This window comes from Lissotriton vulgaris, chromosome 2_1 (assembly GCF_964263255.1).
Source record: "Lissotriton vulgaris chromosome 2_1, aLisVul1.2, whole genome shotgun sequence".
NCBI classification, from domain to species: Eukaryota; Metazoa; Chordata; class Amphibia; order Caudata; family Salamandridae; genus Lissotriton; species Lissotriton vulgaris.
The window spans coordinates 1,718,416,881-1,718,439,509 of NC_141687.1; the positions used below are offsets into that span (position 1 = coordinate 1,718,416,881).

General features: G+C 45.4%; 1 protein-coding gene across 1 annotated transcript in view; it reads right to left on the minus strand.

The window, feature by feature from the left end:
• Positions 1-2,544: 2,544 nt before the first annotated feature.
• The window catches only part of TNNT3 (troponin T3, fast skeletal type), a 28,536-nt gene continuing 8,451 nt past the window's right edge, over positions 2,545-22,629 (minus strand). The window contains exons 3-13 of the mRNA XM_086955959.1: positions 22,557-22,616; positions 21,505-21,525; positions 17,676-17,694; positions 16,502-16,547; positions 15,726-15,842; positions 12,492-12,569; positions 11,350-11,463; positions 10,562-10,671; positions 9,709-9,799; positions 5,656-5,696; positions 2,545-2,965 (exon numbers count right to left, since the gene is read on the minus strand). Coding sequence (XP_086812085.1) covers positions 2,911-2,965; positions 5,656-5,696; positions 9,709-9,799; positions 10,562-10,671; positions 11,350-11,463; positions 12,492-12,569; positions 15,726-15,842; positions 16,502-16,547; positions 17,676-17,694; positions 21,505-21,525; positions 22,557-22,616 — 752 coding nt within the window. The 3' untranslated portion in view covers positions 2,545-2,910. The remainder of the gene's footprint in view (positions 2,966-5,655; positions 5,697-9,708; positions 9,800-10,561; positions 10,672-11,349; positions 11,464-12,491; positions 12,570-15,725; positions 15,843-16,501; positions 16,548-17,675; positions 17,695-21,504; positions 21,526-22,556; positions 22,617-22,629) is intronic.

Consider the following 22,629-nt stretch of genomic DNA (forward strand, 5'->3'; position numbering starts at 1 on the left):
AATAAGTTCATTTTAAATGTACAATGACAACTGCGGCCCTGGCGTTGTGTTTTACGCATGTTCCCATCGCAGCAGTCACCCACCGTATCCTGACTTCAGCAGGACTTCATTAGGGGCTCTTGCTCTTGGCATTGTGGTGAACGTGCTTGCATAGGAAACCTTCTGTCTTTGCATTTGAGTTCTCAATGTATCTTTGTGAAAATTTGTGTGACAAGACTCTAGTATAAGTTATGCCAGACTGTTTAAAGGAGAGTTTAAATGTTATGGCTTAGGGTAGAAAATTAGCTGCCAGCCTCATCGCACTTATCGCTTGCACATTGCACACACCAATGATATTGTTCAATAAGGTGGTATCATCCAACCTTCTGATGTCCCGGGAATATTCCAGTGTCTGATGGTATGTCCAGCCTCAATCATAGATGATATTACTACTGCACCGCCTGTACTTGAGAAGTCACAGACCCACCTCTATCACCTTTGAGGAGATCTGCACTGACCCCTTAGTATCTCAACAGCACGCCAGTATTAGCCGAACTACGAATCCCTCCCAGCCCAGTCCTTTAATTCCCAATCACACGCCCTACATAAGTGGAGTTGACTGTAGGTCGAGAAGGGCCAGATTCACACCAGATTTTCCGGACAGTAATTGACAATGCAATGTTTCCCATTTAAATTAATTCTTCGTGAAATCATTGTATGTGGCTAACCTGAAAATCTGAAATTGACCCCTCGTAGACCTGCTCTACAGCAAACTCATACCAGATTAAGCATTCAGCAATATCACGATGGCAGTTTGAAACACATGCTGCTGCCTATTGCTAGCCAGTAGAAAGGTTTGGATTCAGCCTGAATTTATGCAGTGAACAATGTCTGCAGATGTCCTTTGGCATGTCCTAAACACATTGTAAGCTAATCAGGAGGAAGTCCTGCGCAAAACCAACAATATTAAATGTGATGTTGCATACCCTCCTCAAAATAGCAGACAGAACATCGTAAACAGCCATGGAACGTCCAAAGAACACCATAGATCAGCCTTCAAGTATGCAATTGGAAGCCCAGAGGTACTCGTCTGTTTCCCAAGGAGAGGTCCTAGTCCAACCGTATAATGTATTGATCAGGCAGTCATTCATTGCATCAAACGTGGGCCCCCTAACTCGGAGACCAGCCACTCATCAACATGCGTCAGTCAAATGTCTGGCATGAACCTTGCGGTATTGTCTGGAAATCAGATAGTGGGATAATCTTAAAGAAATTACATATTCAACTCTAAATGTGCCACGATATCTGAAAGGCAGTCAATTCACTTAAATGTCTTTATTGGGCATGACCTTCAGGCAAGGCCGATATGCACAAGTGTGTATACGTCATTACAGAGGGACATGACAATGCAACAAATGCAAACCACAAGGAGCTCGTTGAAAAACAAGACAAGAAATGAAACTTATACATTATATGGTTTATGGCCTGCATCTCTGGTTTTCAGGGGGAAATCAGCAGTCCGCTATTGCATGATTTGTCTTGTCTATACAATCCATGCCTCAGACATTGGCTATCACTAAATAATTCCTGCTTCTAAAACCATCCCCCTCATTCTTTGTGACCCTGTCGTGGATGGTGTAGCACGATACCTTTCTTCCAGCAGTCGCTCATAACTGCTTGATGAACCACGGGGATATATTTCCAACTTTTTTCAAAAAACACATCCTGGTTTCCCACATTCCCTCGTAAATTCAACTGTGAATTCTACACTTACACAAATACACTTCATGTTGCAAAGCAGGAAGGGGAGCAGAGCCTGCAAGCAGCAGAGCACCTGCTACTGAATCCAAAGAGCCTTCACTTGTCTGAGGCCAACCAGTGATCTTAGCTTCACAATAACAAGTCCACAAGCTTGAGCAGACAAACCACATTAGAGCACCATCAAAACCTAATGCCAGTCCGAGCTTACTTTGATGTCTCTATTCTTCTCACTGAAAAATACATAGTTGTGGATCAACTGCAATAGGCTCATTCAAGAGTCGTCCACTGGTTAAGGCCAATCGGACGTCATACATCTACCATATCCTGCACAATGAAACCCTGTGTAGGAGTCATATTCTGTTGGATGGGAAATTAACCATCTCGTAAGCAATGTACTTTAACCCTATCCTTAGCCAATGGGAGGACTTTTCTTAAGTCATACAATGGCCACAAAAAAGTCAAGTATGAGTCTAATCCTGTCCAAAGGGAATGGTATACTAGCTATGTGCTTTGCCTATGGGAAGCCACATGTTAAGCATACCACAGCCAATGGAAAGCCGTGCATGCACCACATATTGAATGATGGTAAAACGTGCATTAACATATGTTGCCCAATGAAAGGTCATGTTTGAGCCACATCGAGTTCACTAGCACCATGTAATGTCCAATACAAATTCATTGAGTCATTAAAAAGTATCCACTGGGAAGTCTGTGTAAACCTCTACACGTCACTACATGCATTTGTCAATGGGCAGGAGAAAGAAATTCAATGTCAAGACTGCATTGACGAGGCAGAAGGATATGTTGAAATAGGTAGCGTGTCACACTTTATTTACAAAAGATAAACAGGGAATCGTCGTACACAGTAATCCACATGGTAGCAGGCCAGATGTCCAGTAACTGAGAGAAGTGCCCAGGCACAGAAGTCGAGCAGCTGTGTTGGAATGGCACCTGCAAAGGTGGAGTCTGTGCTGAGGATGGTCAATGTTTGTATGGGCATCTCTCGGCTCAACACTGGTGCCTGGGCCAGCTGGCATCCCAGAACCGTAGAGAATGTACTCATGTGTGCACGGAGACGTTTGGGAGGCTGGAAAGGAGACGGGGAGGTGAGCGGCGGAGTTTGGATGTACCGCCAGAGATCCTGCCTGTTGATGAGGGTCTGTGGTTTCTTTACTTCCAGCGTCCACCAACTTTGCCCTTGCCTCCTGCTGCACCCTTCTTGCTGCTGTAAGTGGGAAGTGAAAAAAGGGACAGTCAGTATTGCCAAAACATTCGCCATGTTCCTCTTACTTTAGGTGCTACTAACTAATAAACTCTTCAGTTTCAGCAGAAGGCCTTTACTCTGCTAAACCTTAGTAGTTGTAGGCTGTCTGCAAAGGCTGTCTCGTTGCCTATGTCAGCACTATTCGGTTTGTTTGACAGACAATGTCAAGCTTTAAATTTCAGTGGGTTTGTTTCAGAAGCTTTACTGAACAAAGTTTTTCTTCTTGGGGTCCACTAAATCAACAACTGGCCCATGTACCAACAGGCTAAGTACTTCAAGCTGTGGGTTCCTGGTATGAGTCCAAAGCCAGCTTGCTGCTAACATTTGGGATGGAAAAGGGCTTACTGTTGCATTTTTGGAATTGCCTGTTACGAAATCGTTAGATTTCCAGGCAGGGGTAGTGCAGTACTAATCTCTGGCTAGGAGACCCTAAAAACAACTTTAGGGAGTCAATCTATCCTGAAGATAGGGTAGAGAGAGAGGAAAACTAGGGAGAGCTTACAGATGAACGGTAAAGAAGAACAGGATGAGGTTACCGAAAGAGGTAGCAGAGAGAAGAGACTAATTAAAGTGTATATAAGTGCAGGTGGAACAAAATGGTGTAATGGAAGATAATAGGCGCGGCAAGGAAAATAATCAAGAGCTGTGTCTTGGGATTGCGAGGGTGGACGATCAGAGCCACACAATTGGAGGGCCGGTCAACATGATAAGCAACATATAGGTCTTAAGCGAATCTAAACAGAGTGGGACTGCCCCAAAAAGGAAACACAGTGATGAGGGCTGGAGGGGGTGAAACACCCTGGCCTACACACTGAAGGAATCTGTACCTCACTAGATTACCGCGAAGTCCTTTCTGCCCACAGTGCCCACATACATCCCTAGAGCAGTGGTTTAACAAGGTTTAACAAGGACTGCCATTAGATTCTCAAAATAGGTTGTGCATGCAGCACATGCAGACACTTACCTGCATCTATGAGATCTACATAGTGTGTTCCGGAGAGGGTTGTTAGGGACTAAGCACAGTGTCACATGTATGTTGTGTATAACGCACATCTCTCACCTGAGCATTGTGTCGGCTACCCACATTGAAGGGTGACTTTATGTGATGAAGCCATTGTTCATGTGTCCTAGGTGAGGGCTTCCCTCCATGTCCTGGTCCATACTGAAAAGGCCTACCCACTGTAAGGGCCCAATTCAGCAACTAGCACTTTTAGGGCCCTGGTTCATGCACCATCAAAAGACTGAACCACCTACCGTGAGTGCTGTGTAGGTGAGATCCGGGTTCTCAAATAAAAAAGGACATTGTGTTTTCCAGTTAAGAGGCATGAAAGGGTCATCCTCTTTGAAGGAAGCAGTGACTTTTGAATTTCAAAGTGGGGTGGAAACTCACAGTTACTAATAAAGTTGCTCTGACCCCTTATATATTGGACAATGGCTTCACACACAGGACTTTAAATGTGTATGTGAAAGTAGGGCACCAGGATTATATATGTTCAGAAGCATTCAATATCATTTACTCATCTTTCGCCAGCAGAGACAAAGGTGAGGTTGTCCTTCCTCTTTAAGTCTGAGGGTTCATGGGGTATTTAAACCCCAAGTTGCTATTGTGATAACGCTAACCTTCATCCATTTAAACACAGGGAATGTAATTTTTCTCATTCAGTTGTCTTGCCCTAAGAGGCTAGAAGCATTCCCTTCATTTCTTGAAGCTACTCAATGCATGACATAAGTAGGTGGCCATATTAGTATCATACATGAAATCAACCCCCCCCCATTTAAAAGGTGGAACCTTGAGATTACTTGCTTCACCTCTGTCTCTGCTGTAGAACACACACACACAGACGTGGAAGGCATCTAGATGGACACTGTGTTGGACATATGTCATATGATAAAAACACCAAATCAGTGATTATAGCGCTGTTAAAAAGGACAGTTCCAAAAGGTCACATCTATGCCAATGTATTAAAGGGGCGACACTCTCCCCTACTTTTCACAACAGTAGTGTCCTCCACAAATGGTAGTCTTGATGCTCCAGCCCCTTTTAGTTTGCTTGCAAAGAACCTTTCAATATCAAGACAAGATGGTGGGGTAACACAATTTTAAAATTTTGCACGCTTCTGCCATGCCGGAATAAACTCATTTGCCTCGCTAACCAGGCTGAGCACCTGTTTTTAAAATGGACCCAACCAATGCTTGCTAACAGTGCAAGTCTTTGTAATAAACACTAATCTGTATAGAAAGACAGAAATTCCAAGAGGGAATTTAGAGTTTGGATGAGAAAGCGAGGATGTCTTACTTTCCAGATTATCTAGATGGAATGCCATATGCCCCTGGTATGTTGCTTAAAAGCCCTATGCCATTTTGAAAATGTGGTGCTTACTTTTTATGGAGCTGAATGTACGTTTCAAAATCCAATTATTCATTAGGTTCTCAGATGTTAAGACATGACATGGTATTCCAAATCCAGATAGGTACAAAGGATTACACAATACCAGAGGCTTTTAAAAGTGTCCTTCTCTAATTATTAGTTTTTACAAGCAATGTCCTTGGTGGAGCAACAAGCTTACCCCATCCCACCTTCAAGAACCACATTTATTCTTGTGGGTTTGGAATGGGTCTGTCCATTTTACGTGGGGACAGGTTATACTTACTGCTTCTGGAGCTGATCGATTCTGTTCCTGAGGGTGGTAACCTGAAATTGACACAGATGAACCAGACTGTTTTAGTTATGCATTCCAGCAGGGTTTAAACCCGGATAGATCCTACCCTCCACACCGTGCCATCGCACCAGGTGTCTCAGTGGTGGCAAGGTGGGTCCGAGGTAAGGCATAACCTTCTGCTGGCTCATGAGTTAACCAGTACTTCACTGAAACGCCACATTTATCATACTGTGTCAAGGGAAAAAAAGACATGTTGCCAATCAAACCTTTCATTGAGCTCCATAAAGGGTGTTCCAAAACTATGTACTTCTGGTAATATCTGCTGAGCACCTATTCCCAGTAGCATTTAAATTTGCCAATAACATTGCCACTGACAGTAGTCTCAGAATTTCCACAATGTGGTGGCAATGTTCACAAAGGTTGGTTGAACCAGAAATAATGTTAGCAGTCAGGCGAAAAGAATCAAATGATCAAGTGAAGACAATGTTGATGGACTCGATGTTAAGGCCCATGCAAAGAGATATTATTAGGCACTGAAGGGAAACAGCAATGGGGCAGGTTGGAATTGGCAACACATGAAACAGGCCTGGACAAGTAAGAAAACATGTAAAAAGACATTAATGAAACATCGGAGAACTGGAATGAGCTACTCATCATCCTCCTGAAAGAGTGCCACATGTAAAACAAGACCCAAGGCCTACTTTCCACTCCGGTGTCATTCGTGTATAATCTCTGCTCCTCTAGGGTGTTACCTGAGTTGGGATCCTCCAAGAACCCAGAATGAAGCTCAAGATGAACCAGAAAGGACAGGCTGACCTACCTACCCCACACTTGGCAAGTCATCTGGCATTCCTGTTTGGAGACTAGCACCAACAAGCAGAAAAACAAGCTTGCCCCAGCCAACTGGCGGGACAGTCTGACACTTACCTGCACTACTTGCCTGGTACATACATGGGAGGACATGCCACAGGACCTCAGGCTCAGCTCCTGTGCTGAGGCTTGGAAGACTGGGTCTGGGGGAGCAGTGCTGGAAAATCAAAGCCTACCACGTTCTTCATCTACGCCTCTGCAATCTGCTAATTCCTTTTTAATTATTGTTTCCACTACTTCCTTTATCTCTAGTATAGCCTGGGCCTTTAGTCGCTACTCATGCTTGCAACTCACTCCCTCTCTCTGGTGCTCTTTCTCATGCCCCTGATCTCTCATTTTACTTGCATCTGATTTTCTTGTCTTCCTTTCTTGCTCCTTGTGTCATTTGTAAGGCATTTTCTTCTTTCTCCGCTGACTCTTCTCCCCTGTCCCGCCTCCGCTGACTCTTCTCCCCTGTCCCGCTAATGTTGTCCTTTTATTAGGTCCCCATTTCTTCACTCCTTTTTTGGGTACTAAAGAGGGTTCCATCAGAATACTAGGCCTTGGACATTTACAGAAGCTACCCTGCACCCTTTACCTTCTGATAGAGAGCCCTCTTTCAAAGACGATCTGAGATAACAGGAATGAAAATAACACCCAGTAGACATAGGTATCTGAAATAGCAGAACGTGTAGGGCTGCCAAACGCTTGTCAGGTGAAACAAACTTGTGGTTACCTCTAACCCAAGTCTCTTGGCCTTTCAGATGGAATTCTTGTGACTACTATTATGCCCCTATGCCTGGACCAAAACTATATGCAAAGCACTGCCTCCAGAGACAGAGAAACAGGTATTCATGACACACACCTAAATACTGACAGATGAGTAGTAATAGAAAAGATCCAAACAGGAAAAATACCCTAAACAGCAGAACTGTGAAGTAACCTATAATCTGTAGTTAGACTTAAGGCTGTCCTGTTTCTTCACGTTTCTGACCCAGTTTGCTTGGGCATAGCCCTGCAAGAAAGGACAGCAAGTCCCCTAACTACGCTTAGAAGCTCCTAGCTCCTCCTGTGACAGCTCTAGCAACAGGTGAAGTTTTCCAGCACTGCACCCTGCACCCTCCCCCACAAACGTGAGGAAAATCTAAGACACTTGGGAGCCTCCGTCTTGTTAAGGAGTATCCCGATGGCTTCCTGGGTCGCCATTATTGCTACCATGCAGAAGATGCATGCATGTTCCCAGAAGCCCTTGCGTGGCTTTTTTTGTAGCCAGTGACTGTTTTTACTTACAACTTTGCCAGTTGTTCCACCCGTCCGTGTAAAGATATAATCTAAGAGAAATTGAGATAATTAACCTAGTGGCTCAGCAAGTTTTTCTTTACAAAAGAAAGTGAGATGAGATCTCGGCAACCAAAGGGTGCAAAAAACGCACAAAATGAGAAAACCTTCAGTTTGTAAAATACTTGAGCAACATATGGAGACTAGTGGTTTGTTCGTGTCCCCCCAGAATGACTCGTTACAGATCATTCCTTTGTCCCATGTCTCCTGAAACGAAGAATTCCTATTGTACCTCCCAAAATGGTCAGGCAATTCCAGTATGTCTTTCCATATTGAAAGGAGTTCTGGACTGATGTCAAAGACAGAGATCTAAAAGTGTGTAAGTGGCAACTGGCAGCCTTTGTCACTCGTTATTGATTGTGTCTCATCTAATGAGGCCCACAGGCTTTTTGCTGCATGAAACCTTCATCTTGCACCCCTTGAGAATACCCATGTGTTTCATATGAGCTCAATAACATTTTCCACGGTATGAGATCTCTCAGAACCTCAGCCCTACTAGTGTTTTGCATCTTCCATCTAATGAGAATATCATGTTACCCTTCCACATGGCCATCACAATCTAGCGTAGTCCAGTCACAAACCCAGGCGAAGCCATAAAATGGCCTTTCCATGAAGCTATCAAACTCCCCAATACGTGGAGCACATGTTCCATTCCATGAAATCACACATGATCATTCTACAGAGCCTTTGACATGCCCGGTCCATTGAAATCAAAACAGGTTTATTCACGGGACCACAAAATGTTCTGTTCCAGTGATGCCATTGTATGTACATTCATTGAGACTATGGCACATACTGCCCCAGGGCGCAATCACACTGATAATTTCATAATGTCCTTAAATGCCCCATCTGGTGACGTCACTTCATGCCTATTGTTGTGGCACTCAGATATATTTGCCCTTTGAGGTTCCCATGTTTAGTTCCATGGCAGCATCATACAGTCATTAAAGAGACAGTTACATGTGTAATTCCTATCCTGTTACATTGGTTACCATATGTGCTCCTCATTTTGTCCCTCAAATGTACAGTTCTAGGAAGTCAACACAAATCTCTTTGTATGAATCAATCACATTGTCACTCTTGTGAGACCACCATGTGACTAGTCCCATGAAGCCATCACGTCTAGTCCCATAAAGCTATCAGGTCTAGCTCTATGTTACTAAAGCACTTGTCTTGTTCCATGAAGTTAATTTGTCTAGTGCTGTGAGGACATAGCAGTACTCATGAGAGATCTATCTCCAATAGACATTAACATATCTACTTCCAAACGATTAATATACATCTTATTTCCATGAAGTTAATGCTTATCCAATCCTAGTAGGCAATGGGCGTCACTTTGGCATAAGTGTTCCAACCCCATGCTTCTATTTAAGCCATCAAACAGTCTGTCCACAGGTAAATCACCGGTCCTGCCTAGGAAATTCATATTTTCCTGTCTCAAGAGACCACGAGTCTCCCTGGTCTTCAGTGACACACACACATGGAAAGTAGTCCTCGTTCTGCACTGGGTCATGAGGTCTGAGTCTCAAGTAGTGACGGCAGGTGCAGGGAAGAGCGGTGAGGTGGGGAGTCCACAGACGATGACGAGGGAAAATAACATTTAAAAAAAAGAAAATCACTTACCTTGCACTTGAGCACAAGGTAAATGTTTTTTTTTCTTTTAAATTTTCCCTTGTCGTCATCTATCGACACCCCACCGCTCTTACCTGCACCGGCCTTCTCTGGACTCAAGATGGTTGAAAGCCACAAAGGCCACGGGTAACAGAAAGCAGTCCAACTCTTCCTATTATCTTCTAATGAGTCTTTCAAAGTAGATCGCACACACATCTCTCAAGCAGACATTGCTTTTAAACGTACCTCATATTTCTGTTTCTTCAGCTTCTCGGTCATTTCAAACTTCTCAGATTCCAGCTGGTACAGCCAGTCCCACATTTCCTTAGCCTTTTCCCTGGTTCATGGAGGAAGACAGATAAAAGTATGAGCCTGGGAGCATGTTCCGTTGTTCCTGAAGTCGTCTTTTTTTCCTGATATTGCTTGGAACAATGTACCCTACCTACCTAGTGTATCACTCTAGGGCCCTGAGGCTGTCTAGCACACAAAAAGGAAAGCCCTCGATGCTCTGGCTTTACTCTGCTCTATGCAACTCTTCATGCACTGTTTCCCTACTGCAGAGTAGTGCCTGATGCCCTGTGCCCCACATCCCCTGACAGCCCCCGAGGGCCCCGAACCTGGAATCTCTCAGCATGCAGTCTGCTCTACTTAACTCTTTGATAGCTTTCGAAGCTCCATGCTCTTAATGTGCCCTGTATCTGCCTGATGTTTAAATTCGCGAGCGTCCTAAATACCCTCTGAATGTAACTTCCGGGGTCGTCTATCCCACGCTGCATGTAACACTCCGGTACCCTGTACGCCCTTTTCATGTTGCTCCATGTTGATATGCCAACAATGTATTATTGTTGTTGTGATTAGCACGAAGCTTCCTGATAAAGTGCATCTCTTCCTGGGTCCTTTACACCTAAATCACATGTATTATACCCCTTGCTGGCCTGTGTCCCGGCGCTGACGCAGTGCAATGGGGTGCAGCACGCACAGGGGAAGCGAGCGGCGACCACCCTCACCAGAGCTTGTCGTCATTCATGTGAGCCCCGGCGCTGACGCAGTGCAGTGGGGTGCAGCACGTGCAGGGAGAGAGAGCGGCGACCACCCTCACCTGAGCTTGTCGTCATTCATGTGATCTACGTTGAGGGGCTTGCGCCTGTCAGCCAGGATCTTCTTCTTCATCTCGCGAGCGGTCTGCTTCTTGCCCCTCTTCTGGTCAGCCTGGACATGGGAGAGACAGGAAGGGGTCACGCGGCTGTACACGCTGCGCCCACGCGTCATGAAAGGAATGCTCGGCGGGCGCAGCGTCACGGCGCTCCTGTGCAGTGGCGTACGCCATCTTGTTTCAAGTTATTTGCGGTAGCGCAGAGCTAGTAGCTTCGAGGACGGGATGCTAGTCAGTGGGCATTTTACTATACCAAGAACACCTCAGCCATGGGGCGCTGTATACAGGCCACCTTGGCGTGTGGGGTCCAGTCCAGAAGCCAGGATGTCACTGGAAAAAGAGAACATGCACCTGAGGTAGTACCCTACTCTTCTGTGTTTTGTGTATTTAAATTACCCATAGTTTCAAGTTGGAGCGCAGAGACAATAAGAATGACCAATTGGGGAATCTGTGAGAAAAACGCAGGTCTCGTGGTTCCGAGGTCATCAAGGTAGACACCAGGCCTCTTCCGTTCAAACAATAATGTCCTTCCCCAGAACAGCTCTGGCCTCACGGGTTGTTCTGTTTCCAATACCCTCCCACCCATTGCTGTGCCCCGTGCAGTAAGTAGCACAAGGTGTGCTTTGGCTGGGGTTACAGCGCCTAAGGGGGATTGGGACGGGACTTCAAGGCGGGTACTGTAATCTGGTTCTCAATTTCGCGCTGTGTAAAAGTGCAAGAAAAACTATACATACCTTGGCCAGGTAGCTGCTGTAGGAGGCGCCCATGCTGGACAGAGCCTTCTTCTTCTTCATGTCATCGTCCATCCTCCTCTGGGCGTCCATCTCCTCTCTTCTCTGCTTCTCCTCCTGCACAAACACAGCACAGAGGGTGAGGCTGGGCCTGGCATCGCCCGGGGCACTTGCTGTGAGCTCGATGGGCAGGGCGGAAGATACTGGCTGGGAACTGTAGGGAGCAGTGCAGATATGCAGGCTGTTGCAGTTCTCGGGGGCTGCAGGGACTAGAGCAGTGGTTTTGGTTCTGGTTCTGCGGGATGCAAGGAGAAGTGCAGGGGGTGCCGGTTGTTGGTGGTTGTAGGGAATAGTGCAGGGGATACTAACTGAGAACATGGAGAAAGGGAGTGGTGCAAGGGAACTACTGGTTGCGAATTTTGATGGGGTGGTGTAGGGAATACTGGCTAGGGAGAGGGCTGCAGGGTGTAGTGCAGGAGATGCTGGCCGTGGGAAGAAGGTAAATGATGCTCGCAGTGCAGGGGAGCACGTGTCACCCCATGGTCAGGGCTATGTGTCGTTAGCGGGGCTGGGTTTGGGAAAAGGCAGGTGTGTGCTGGCAGTCTGAAGTATTGCAGGGGGACATTTTACGGGCTTCATTAAAGGTTTAGTACAGGGGTGCTAGATCTGGGGTGCCAGGGGAAGCAGTGCAGTAGTTCGGGGGAGGAGGCTGTGGAAGGCAGGTGTGGTGGCAGTCTGAAGTATTGCAGGGGGACATTTTACGGGCTTCATTAAAGGTTTAGTACAGGGGTGCTGGATCTGGGGTGCCAGTGGGAGCAGTTCAGCAGTTCGGGGGAGGAGGCTGTGGGGAGTGTTGGGAAGATGTGATGGCTGCGGGGGAGTTGGGTGGGATGTTGGCAATAGGGAGTGCAGCGCTGTAGTGAATAGTGCAGGAGTGTTGGGCCTGTAGGAGCTGTAAGGAATGGCACAGGGCTGCTTGTTCTGGATGGGGTGGATGGAGCACTGAGTAGTGCCCTGGTGTTGGATGTTAAGCGCTGTGTAATGCTGGCCGTGAAGATCCGTGGGAGCGTGCACAAGTCCCCGGTGGCCATGACATATAGATGTGTCGAGGGAGTCAGTGTTGGGTAGAGCCGGGTGTCACTCACAGCCATCCTGGCCTGGCGCTCCTTCTCTTTCTCCGCCCGGATCCTCTGCTGGTCAGCCCTCTCAGTTCTGCGCTTCTCCTGGAAGAGACAGGTGGGCAAGTGAGCAAGGGGCTGGGTTCATAATTCACACATGTTCCCCTGAGGCTGGGGGCTTCTACACAGCCGGTCCCTTCACTCTACTGTGGGGGCATGAATAGTCTCTCTATAGACACACTTTGTAAGGGCATGTCCCTCTGAAAGGGGAAACATAGTTTTACCCCGCAGTCAGAACAACAACCTGTCACTACCCCGACTGCGATGTTACCACGTGTTTCTTTAACTCACAAGTTGTTACAATAACTTGCTTTAGTGGACTTTTTTGTCCAAAACCTTCCCTACTGTTGCGTAGACTGGAGTAAGAATAGTAATCTATACTGTTTCAAAGTCCAGCAGTCTAGTCAAAGTCTAAGGCAAGTCGCTGTAATGACTTGGATGGTAAAGTAACATGTGGTTACGACGCAGTAGGGCTAGTGACTGCATTGTAAAGGCATGTGAGGTAAGTGCATGCAGTGTTACATCAGACAACCCTCTGAAAGGTACACTTGGGTCAGTGTGGGCGCTTGGCTGACATCAGCCAATCGCATGTCAGTCACACCCACCTTAGCAGCATTTCAGAGGTATTAGTCTCTCAAAAAAGTGGTTGTTTTCTTTAAGCTCCAGTCTCCCTCTGCCTTGAGAATCTCTCTTGCAGTGGCTGCCACTGTTTCAGTAGGGTATAAATACGGACAGTGAATAACATCTTCTTTAAAGTACCTAACAAGATTTTTATCTTTTTCTCGGGACAACACAATTAATCATGTGGACATTTGGGCACACATTTTCCTAAAGATACATTCTGGGACTGTGTTTAATGTTGCAATGCTTCCTTAAAGTTAACTCACCAGACCCTGCCCAAGTAAATCCTTCCTCAAGGTACCTAAGGTCAAGAAGTTAAGGACATATCTGGCTCCCCTCTATTGGAACCAGCTTCCCATCTCATTGAGCCAGTGTCCGGACCATCGGCAGTTCAGAAAGGCTTTGAAAACTGTTCTGGACTCACTCCTATATGACAGCTTTCTTATGTTGGTCCGTGAGCGCTGAGATACCCCTTCAGGGGTGATTCAAGTGCTATACAAATACATAAAATAAAATAAATCAACACTGAAACAATAGAGGACAGGCTCGACCTTCAGGACTGAGCATTTGTGGCCCAGTCACACACATAGCAGGGTCAGCCCAGTTTTCCGCATCCCGATTGCTGGCTAACGGATGATCTGTATATCTTTTGTGATGCCAAGATTATCTATTTTTGCACGAAAAGGGAAACTCCTTGAATTTTAGCTATGCCACCCCCTTTCGTGGCTTTGATGTTCATAAAACTTCTTCTTGTAGGACTGCCCTGCTGACGCACAATGGAAGTCTATGTCTTACCATTTGTCCGGAACTGTCCTAGTTGGCACTGCCCTAGTTTTAATCCTGGCTGCACTGAAGCCCTTTGGAAATAACAACCAAACCTCTAGTAAAAACTTCAGTTGACTAGTTACAAACGGTTTATTTTCGGTCCATTGGTGTACCACAGAGTTTGAGCGATACTGATTAAATAAAAATCCATACAGACACAATTTGATAAAGACAACTACTTCCATTATGGAAATGGAGACAACTGGTAGGTTTTCTTTATTGAAATTAGTAGAGGTCAACTGGAATTCCCATCAGTGAAACTGGAATGGGACAAGGTTTCAGGTCTGGCCTCAGGTTGACCAAGAAGGGACTGTGAAAGTACCTTGGTTCTCATATCTACTTGAAAGCTCTTAATCATGCATGAGCTTTCCAAAACTTTGAAAACGATGAAACAAGCGCGTTTCAACCCTCTGCCTTGAAAAATATGGATGTTGAAGATCGATTAATCAAGAAGACCTCTTGTATACAAGAAGACATCTTACAGAAAGTGTGAGGGGCCTTTCTTTTCCGTTGTATGTAGTCTCTGCACCTGATGAAACATCTCAGCCGACAGGAGGGTCCCTTGGCTGCACCTTTAAAGTCTCTGTGCACAAGCATACCTCTTAGGAGGCAAGAGACCCTCATCTGCCTCAGCCTCTGTGCACGATGAGGCAGCTCCAGAAGCAAAGACCGTTCACAGTCTTCTCATAGTCTCAGTACGAGGAGACAGCTCAGGAAATAAGAGACCCCCGATTGCCTTCCCTTCTTATTCCTTCTGTGCATGAGAAGTCTTCTGTGGAGAACGGAGAGTCCTCCACGTCCTTTTCACAGAGTATCCACGCACACATCGTGGTAGTAAACGGACACCTCAGGTTCCTCTCAATGGGGACTTTATGCACAAGGACACTTTTTGCAGTAGGGAAGAGAATACCCAACTGACTTTTCATGGAAAATCCAGTCAAGAGGAACACCTCCTGTGAGGTTAGAGGCCTTTCCTTGAAATTTACAAACATTTTGAGCTGGGTTAGCGTCAATTAGCGCAGTTGTATTTTTTTGCAATTTAACTTGTTTTTCACTGTTGAGCACCCGCAAAGTAGCGAAAAGCAATGCAAAGCACTGCTTTGCGATACTTAGCGCTGAGGGGGCTTTACATGGGTGGAACGTGAGCGTTCCCCTGCAACCACCCATGCCTTTTGACGCAAAACCATATTTACAAAGATTTGTAGACATGGTTTTGCGGCAAATGTTAATGCCCTTACAAAGTAGGCGCTAAGAGGAGAAATGCTTTAATTTCTCAGTGCTTTTCCGACTTTGCATGCGTACTGCACTGTGCAGCACACATACAAAGTAGGAAAGCTTTCCATTGTGTCTAGGCATAGTATTTTGTACAACAAGGGTACCCTTCCTGCACAAAAGCTATGCTAGACTTATGCATACACCCTAGCGCTGTGACACTAAGGTGTGTGCATGGCGCACAGCCCCTGAAATCAGCAATGGCAAAGGGGAGTAGAGAGCCATATCTCTGAAGATATGGTGCTCCCCTGCTCCCTCACTGTTGCACAGTGCAGCCTCTCAGGGGGCTGCGCTGCATTGCGTGATTTTTTTAAAAATCTCCCCCTCAATGCGCAAGGGACTGCTTGTATGGAGTTAGAGGAATTCAAAGCAGCTGATTCATAGAGTCTCAGTTCACGAGGAGAGGATAATCTTATTTGCTTATGGGTTGGCCGGTCACAAGTTCCTCCCCGCCATCCCGTCCTATCCCAAACTCAGACTTACAATTCTCTCCTTGAGGGCGATGATCTCCTGCTCCTCCTTCTTGCGCCCCTCAAAGTGAGCATCGATCAGCGACTGAAGCTCAATCAAGTCCTTGTTCTGCCTCTTCTTCTGGATATCCTACAAACAAAGGGGAAAAATGGTTATGAGCAGACAATACTTCCTTCTCCATATGCCCCCATGCTATAAAGAAACCTAGTACCTGTCTCCTCAGGCCTCCTACCAAACCTAATCACTGGTACAAAGAAGTGTCTGACTGGAAAGAGTTAAAGACAGTAACTTCACATGACTCCATTCAAGTTCCTCATTGAATATGGGGGTTCAGTATCTTATATTATGTCACAGAGAGACACAAAGGGCAGCCATATTGCCACAAGCTTAAATCAGCACAGTGAAAGGATTACTCGCTTAGAACCGTATTGTCACGTTAGGTCAGTACTTTTGAATGTGAAAGAAGGCTGGGGAAAGTCATTCACATGTTATGCAAGAAATGCTCTGCCCCAGCCCCACTTACATATCAGGTACATACTTTTGTTGGGATGATCTCCTGAGATTCCACTGAGCCTATCTAGCATTAGAAAGTTATGCCTAAGCCAGGAATTGAATTCTTGGTCCAGCAGTGGTGCAGCACAAGAGCAGGTACTTGTGGAAAAGTGATGTTTAATGGGCAATCTTTGAGCAATGCCGCACCCGGGGTTTAGAGCTGCTCTGGATAGTATATTGGCGTGGTTAGAGCAGTTCTGCATTGTGTCAAAGAGCAGTTCTTAGTGTCTACTCACATCAAAGTCCACTTTCTCTCCATCTGGGATCTTTGGGGCAGTCAGTCTGTGAAGGAAAAGCACAATACAAAAGCGTTCAGTATGTTGTCTTATTTGAGAAATTTGGAACATTTAAGTCAGAGTTCAGATGCTGTACAGCAGCATTGTGAGCAATAAGTCACAGCACATTAGGAATATGCAGGTTGGGAAGACCCTGTGAGCTGGCAGAACCTGTAATAGTCTTTTCGCCACCCTAAGTTCATGTAAGAGTGGTGGGCGAAGTCTCTGCTCCGCAAGGAGCTGAGTGCCAGATAGTGTGGGGGCTGCACCTTCTAAGTCCCAACTCAGAGATGTAGGAGAAGGTAGAGTAGCACTGACTATCAAGGAAGAGCCAGAACGCACTATTTAAACCCAAGATACCTCCCACGGAAGCTGCTGAGAGGCAAGAGCCTGGTGGCATGCTGCTGGCTAGCGGCACTGGAAGAGTTGAGGTTGGGGAGGGTTTCAGTTTTACCACATCTCAGTGCTATCTGTGGGTGTTAGTGAGGCAGAGGTGGTTCACAATGACTGATTTCTAACTGTGCACTTGGGAAGGAAGTCATGGAAGTTTCACACGCCTCAAGCGCAGACGGAGGCCAGGGAGGTCAATTATTCCAGCTCTGGACCTTGGCAAAGGCGAGGCAGGGGCTTTTCATAGCTGAGTGCCTGTAGTGGGGCTAGGAGGGGAGGATTTTGGAGCCGAGTGACAGCTTTGGGCATAGGGGGTCATGTACCAGTTGCTGGAGTGGGGCAGGGATCCATAACATAATGCCAGTTAACGAGGAATTCTTTCAGTAGTGGTGATGGGGCGTTGGTTTGAGAAAGGTGAGGCTCATAATGGCTAAGCTCCACTCACTGACCCCCCCCCCCATCAGCAATGAATATGGGTAGGTCTTTGGGCTCTCTAGGACTCACTCTAGTGATGGGCATGATTGGTGGGGATCACGAAGCTGGAGTGCAATTTCTTGACACACCATGAATCTGGAGTATTTATGGGCCTGTAGGCTCACAATGCACACTTCTGTTGCGGCCATGGAGAGTGTGGCTCACCATGACCCAGTGCTAGCCCCGGGGAGATGCTGTATTCTATGCAATACGCCACAAGAGTCTGTCAGGCAAATCAATATCTCAAATTCAAAACATGCAGAACACTCACTTTGGTTTTGGCTTCTCTTCTGTTTGCAGGAAACACAGAGCACAGAACGAGATAGAAAAAGAAGAAATGGTGAGTAAAGGTGAACACAGCACACATCAGACTTGGGAAGGGCAGAAGCCAAAAGGCAAAACCTGGTTAAGGGAATAAAGGTAAGCGAGGAGGAGGTTAAGAAGATGAAAAAGAGCACTGCAATGATTAATAGGTGATGTTTAATTGTGAAGTACGAAAGAGATCCGGGAGAAAGCTGGACAATTGAGATATGTGTGGAAAGCAGGAAGTAAGGACCATTGAAACGAAGATTGGGATAATTGGAGGGAAAGTAAAAAATGAAGAAAGTGGAGAAGGAAGCAGGAAGTTAAAGGAGGGGGATGAAGATGAAACAATAATGGATGAAAAGGAAAGAATGTAAATAATACAGATTGTGAAAGTTTACTCCTAAAATTCTTCTGATAGAATAAATTACAGGTCTTAATGTGCACTCTTCACACCTGTCTAAAAAAGGGGAGGACAAAGGTATATGATACCTCGGCCGTAGCGGCAAATATTGCTCGTTGCTGTAAGGATGCTGCGTGCACATTGATTCCCATGCTCCACTAAAACACGGCTGGAGATTTAGACGCCAAGGGTATTTAATGTTTCAATGTGTTAAGCTTCAGAACTTTATAGAATGTTCTTTAAGTTCAAGACCATGTTTTTATTGACCCTTCTGAAACTTACGACTTATGACAGTTAAGTAAAGCAATCCCCAATGCTGTCATGGCAGCCACCAGTAGCCCAAGCTCGCTGGGTCAGCTCCTAGTTCTTCTTGAGGCTGCTTAGAGTTTTTTGATGCTGTAATACATCGACATTTTTGGGATATCTGGGTTTCTGAAAAACCTAACAGGCATGCTCAAACTACCAGCTCTTCCCAACTCTCACGCCTCTTTACAGTCACCAGCTTGAGTCTGACATATTTGACTTTAAGCTTCCAGAAAATTATCGTTTTCCTGGCAGACTGGCCACATCTGATTCTATAGACGGGCTCGAAGAAAGGGCCAGAACATGCTGGGAGATGTTTGTTGAAGCTGCACTGCCCTGGCTGCAGTGGAAAGCAAAGAAACGTATCAGTAAACTGTTTTGATGCCAACTCTTGAACCATGCTCCTCTGTCATCGAGTATGCCGGAAGGCTATGAGGGAAGATTTCTTTGCTGCAAAAGTCAAGACAGTCTTAAGTCTCCTTCAAGAAAGCAGAAATCTTATGGCTGCGTCCACTTTGATTCTGCAGGTTATTGAGCTACCAATCCACTTGGTGGGCCTGCGACTTTTACAGAAATAGGTTAAATTCCCATCTCATAACAACACCCTTCAATGCATCCTCTGTTCGGAGGTCACTTAATCAAGAAGCGTTAAGTCTCTCAGATGAAACTCCAACTGGTGTTCATTCTCTCCATGCCATGTAAGGAGAAGCTTACACACTAAATAGACGTATCCTGTGGGAGACTGCAGGGACCCACATAAGGAAGACATAGAACTGGCACTTAAGGCAGCTGTCTTTGGTTTTTACGAGTTTGCATTCATCTGTCTGGATATCTTAGGAAGGTAAGATGGGTCAGTGATTCCCATTAAGGTGCAAATACTTCAGTATTTTTTTCTGTAAAAGAAATAGTGCTGATCCATCGTTGAAGACCGCCTGGAGTGATGTAGTAATGAAAGTTGGCATGTTGTCATTACCTTTTGGCATCAAAACCTATATCCAGGCAGCCTTTAGAAACTCACTTTGGTTGTGGTTGTCATTAATACTAGGCAGAATCATTACCTTCTTCAAAGAGTAGCTGAACTGTAAGTCACAAATGGACATACAGATCATTGAATCTATGTAGTATTCTCTGCCCTCTCAGAATGCAATGACAGGGAGGACTGGTGCCTCTGGCTGATGGAGTGAATGATTTGTAATGCCTTGAACCGGACATCCATTCTGCCTCATGGGCTATAGAAGGGTTTTGAAATACGTTTTGGTCAATAATTCCATTCAACGATGCCTTTTGCACCAGATTTGATTACATTCATAGTACTATGGACCAAAAACGAATAAATAAAACAGAAAACAAGTGGTCCCTATATCTCCCCGGTGCTGAACCCTAAGTGAACCTACATAACACTGCTGTTATTATTATTTATTTATTATTATTATTTAATGATTTTGTTAAGCGCGTAGTAACTCAATAATAACTTAATAATGGAATTCACAGATATGAGTCTACTATAATTAGCTTAAATTTTGTGACCACCGATGGGTGGTCCTTGCAGAGTCGACAGCCTCCCACTACCCTTAGAAAGCCAAAAAGGCTCCTTAGACACCTAGAAAGTATGAGCCGGTTGACGAGCAGCAAGTGACTGGTCATTCTTTCATATCCCAGAGCACTGGACAGTTTGGTAAACACCAACTCAGATGTTTGTATGGCAGAAGAAGGCGGCAGAAGAAGGCGAGGGGATAAAAAAGAGACAGTAAGTCTATCCTGTTTCCCCTGATCAAACTCACACAGAGTCTCATGGCCCCTCTAGCCTGCCGTGAAAGGAGCATTAGATATTTAGGTTAGGGTGTGCTAGAAAATGAAGAAAGGTTAGTTATTTCAAAGGCAGGGAATTTGGGAGTAGACCAGAAGTTAAAAAGGAAAGGAAAACTCAAAAATGCTTGGGTGTTAGAGAGACAGTAGTCTTTCAAATGACTGCTACGTATGTGGGTAACTCACTAAAAAGCATATGCTTAATCCCGGGGAATAAAAGAGATTGAACTGTTGTTTGAAGCTTGAACTTGTACGAACTGGAAGACATGATGGGTGTCACTGCTACCTATGGTGTGGTAGCTGTATTCTCATTGTTAAGACTGTACCCAATAAGAAACCCCAGCGTCAAATTGTCTGTGAACAAAGACAATGGGCAGTACAGCTATCTCACAGGCTTTCACACCCGTATCATCTAACACAATTGACTTTACACTTCTGTTGCACAGGTTTATAGGTTTAAAATGGAGACAACAGTCCTACTGTTGACACTGTTACAGTGAGACCATTAACTTACAAATCTTATTGTCAGACCATTGAGCAGGCCTGAACTTATGCACATGCAGCAACCTCAGGCCTTTGACCACAGAGCTCAGGTTATATATATTTTAATACTAAAGGTTCAATTTTACCCTATTATGTACCCTCTGGAAGTGGGCAAAGGTTTCTTCCTGGCTTTGTGACCACCTTAAGATTTTAGCGGTCAACTGTGATTGGGAGCGCAACATATCCAAGTTAGACTAGAGGTTGGAAAGACTACTGTCTCTCAAATAAGTGGCAAGTGAGTGGGCAGGAGAGGGGAACTGGGCCAACATATGGTTGTCCAACTGAGTTTTGGAGTCAGAAGTATATGGATTGTCTGGAGACAGGGAGCAGATACCAAGGGTAATAGATTCTTCGGGCTAGAAGCAGAAGTGGAATGCGCTTTAACAAAATTAGGAGATTTGCTGATAGGCAGGCGCCTCTAAAATGTTTGTAAGATAGTGCCAGAGTCATTGCGACACGTGAGTCAATCTGTCCTAGCACTATGGCCTTTCAGAGATGCTGATCTGTTGGGAAAGCCTCCCACTATCCATATTAGGCAGCTGGCCTCTGGAAAGGATGCTCAGTAAGACGGGGAAAGGGAGAAGTGGTTGCACGTTGGAAACAGTGAAGACTGGCCCAGTCCCTGAGTTAGAGAGGAATGCTCGTTATAGTAAAAATTAGGTATTAACGCAAAAGGGAAGGAGAAAATGGAGTTAGATAAAAGAAAAACAGTTATGTTATCTCAAAGTCAAAGACAAACTACCATCATAGTCTCCTCCGTGTTCTGTGGATCAAAGAGCGAAAGCATATCAAAGAAAGCATTTAGGATGGGTCACTCCGAAGTCATGCTGGTGGCCAAAGTGGTATGCCTGCAACGCCTCAGTCACCCTTTCCAGCCTCACATTCTCCTCTCAAGCATCCTTTTCAAGGTACGTCTTGGAACAAAAGAGCATGGCTAATACCATTCATAATGAGAGGTACATGAGGCCTTAAGAGGCTAAAAAGCTGCAGGAGTGCTCCGTTCTCACCTTTTTGGCATCTCCACTATCCTCAGAAAATGTTTCATGGCCAAGAACACAAACGGGACTGGAATCTATTCCCCCACGACATGCTTTCTTCTCAAACTTGAAATTAACTCACATTAACTATGTTTTAGAAAAGCCGTTTGTTCATTCATTCTGTCCTGTCCAAGATACACCTTGAGAGCTCATGTGAACTTGTGGCCGTCATGGAAGAGATGGCCTATTGTAGCCCTTAATGCTTAGCAGCCCAACAGTGTTTGAATAACTGTCAAAGTGGGTGGGTGAGGCTCATGTGGTGTTGCCAAAACAAATGCCTGACTTTGCCTTGAGAGAATTTTTCTACGGAGATAAGGGCTTGTATCAGAAGTACCATAATTATGTTGTGTGTGAAAATGTGTGATGTTCCAACCATAGCTTCCATCGCTCAGCTTGCAGTGATGCCCTTTCCCAACCCAAGCAATGAATAGGGTTTAAGTCACATCTCCAAGCAGTCACCCATCTTCTAATCCCTATCCTTACCCTGCCAAAAGGGAGTGTTTATGAACTCTGGACCTTCAGTAGAACCCGAACTCACTTAAAGAGTGCCCATAAACTCATGCACCCTAAAAGTTGCCTTGTACTTTAAGTGGCACCTTCTTGTCAGTCATATCATTTCCCTACTAAGCTTCACCTTTCTTCTCTAGATATATATGGAGATGCGATTGATACCGTAGGCTACCCCAGAAAGCACCCCAGACTCCCCAAGCTTTTAGCACAAAAGGCAAACAGAAAGAATTGGACAGTCCCATCTTACCTTCCTCATAGGCTATTACATGGTCCTCTTCTACTTCTTCCTCCTCTTCTGGGGCCTCCTCTTGAGGGTAAAA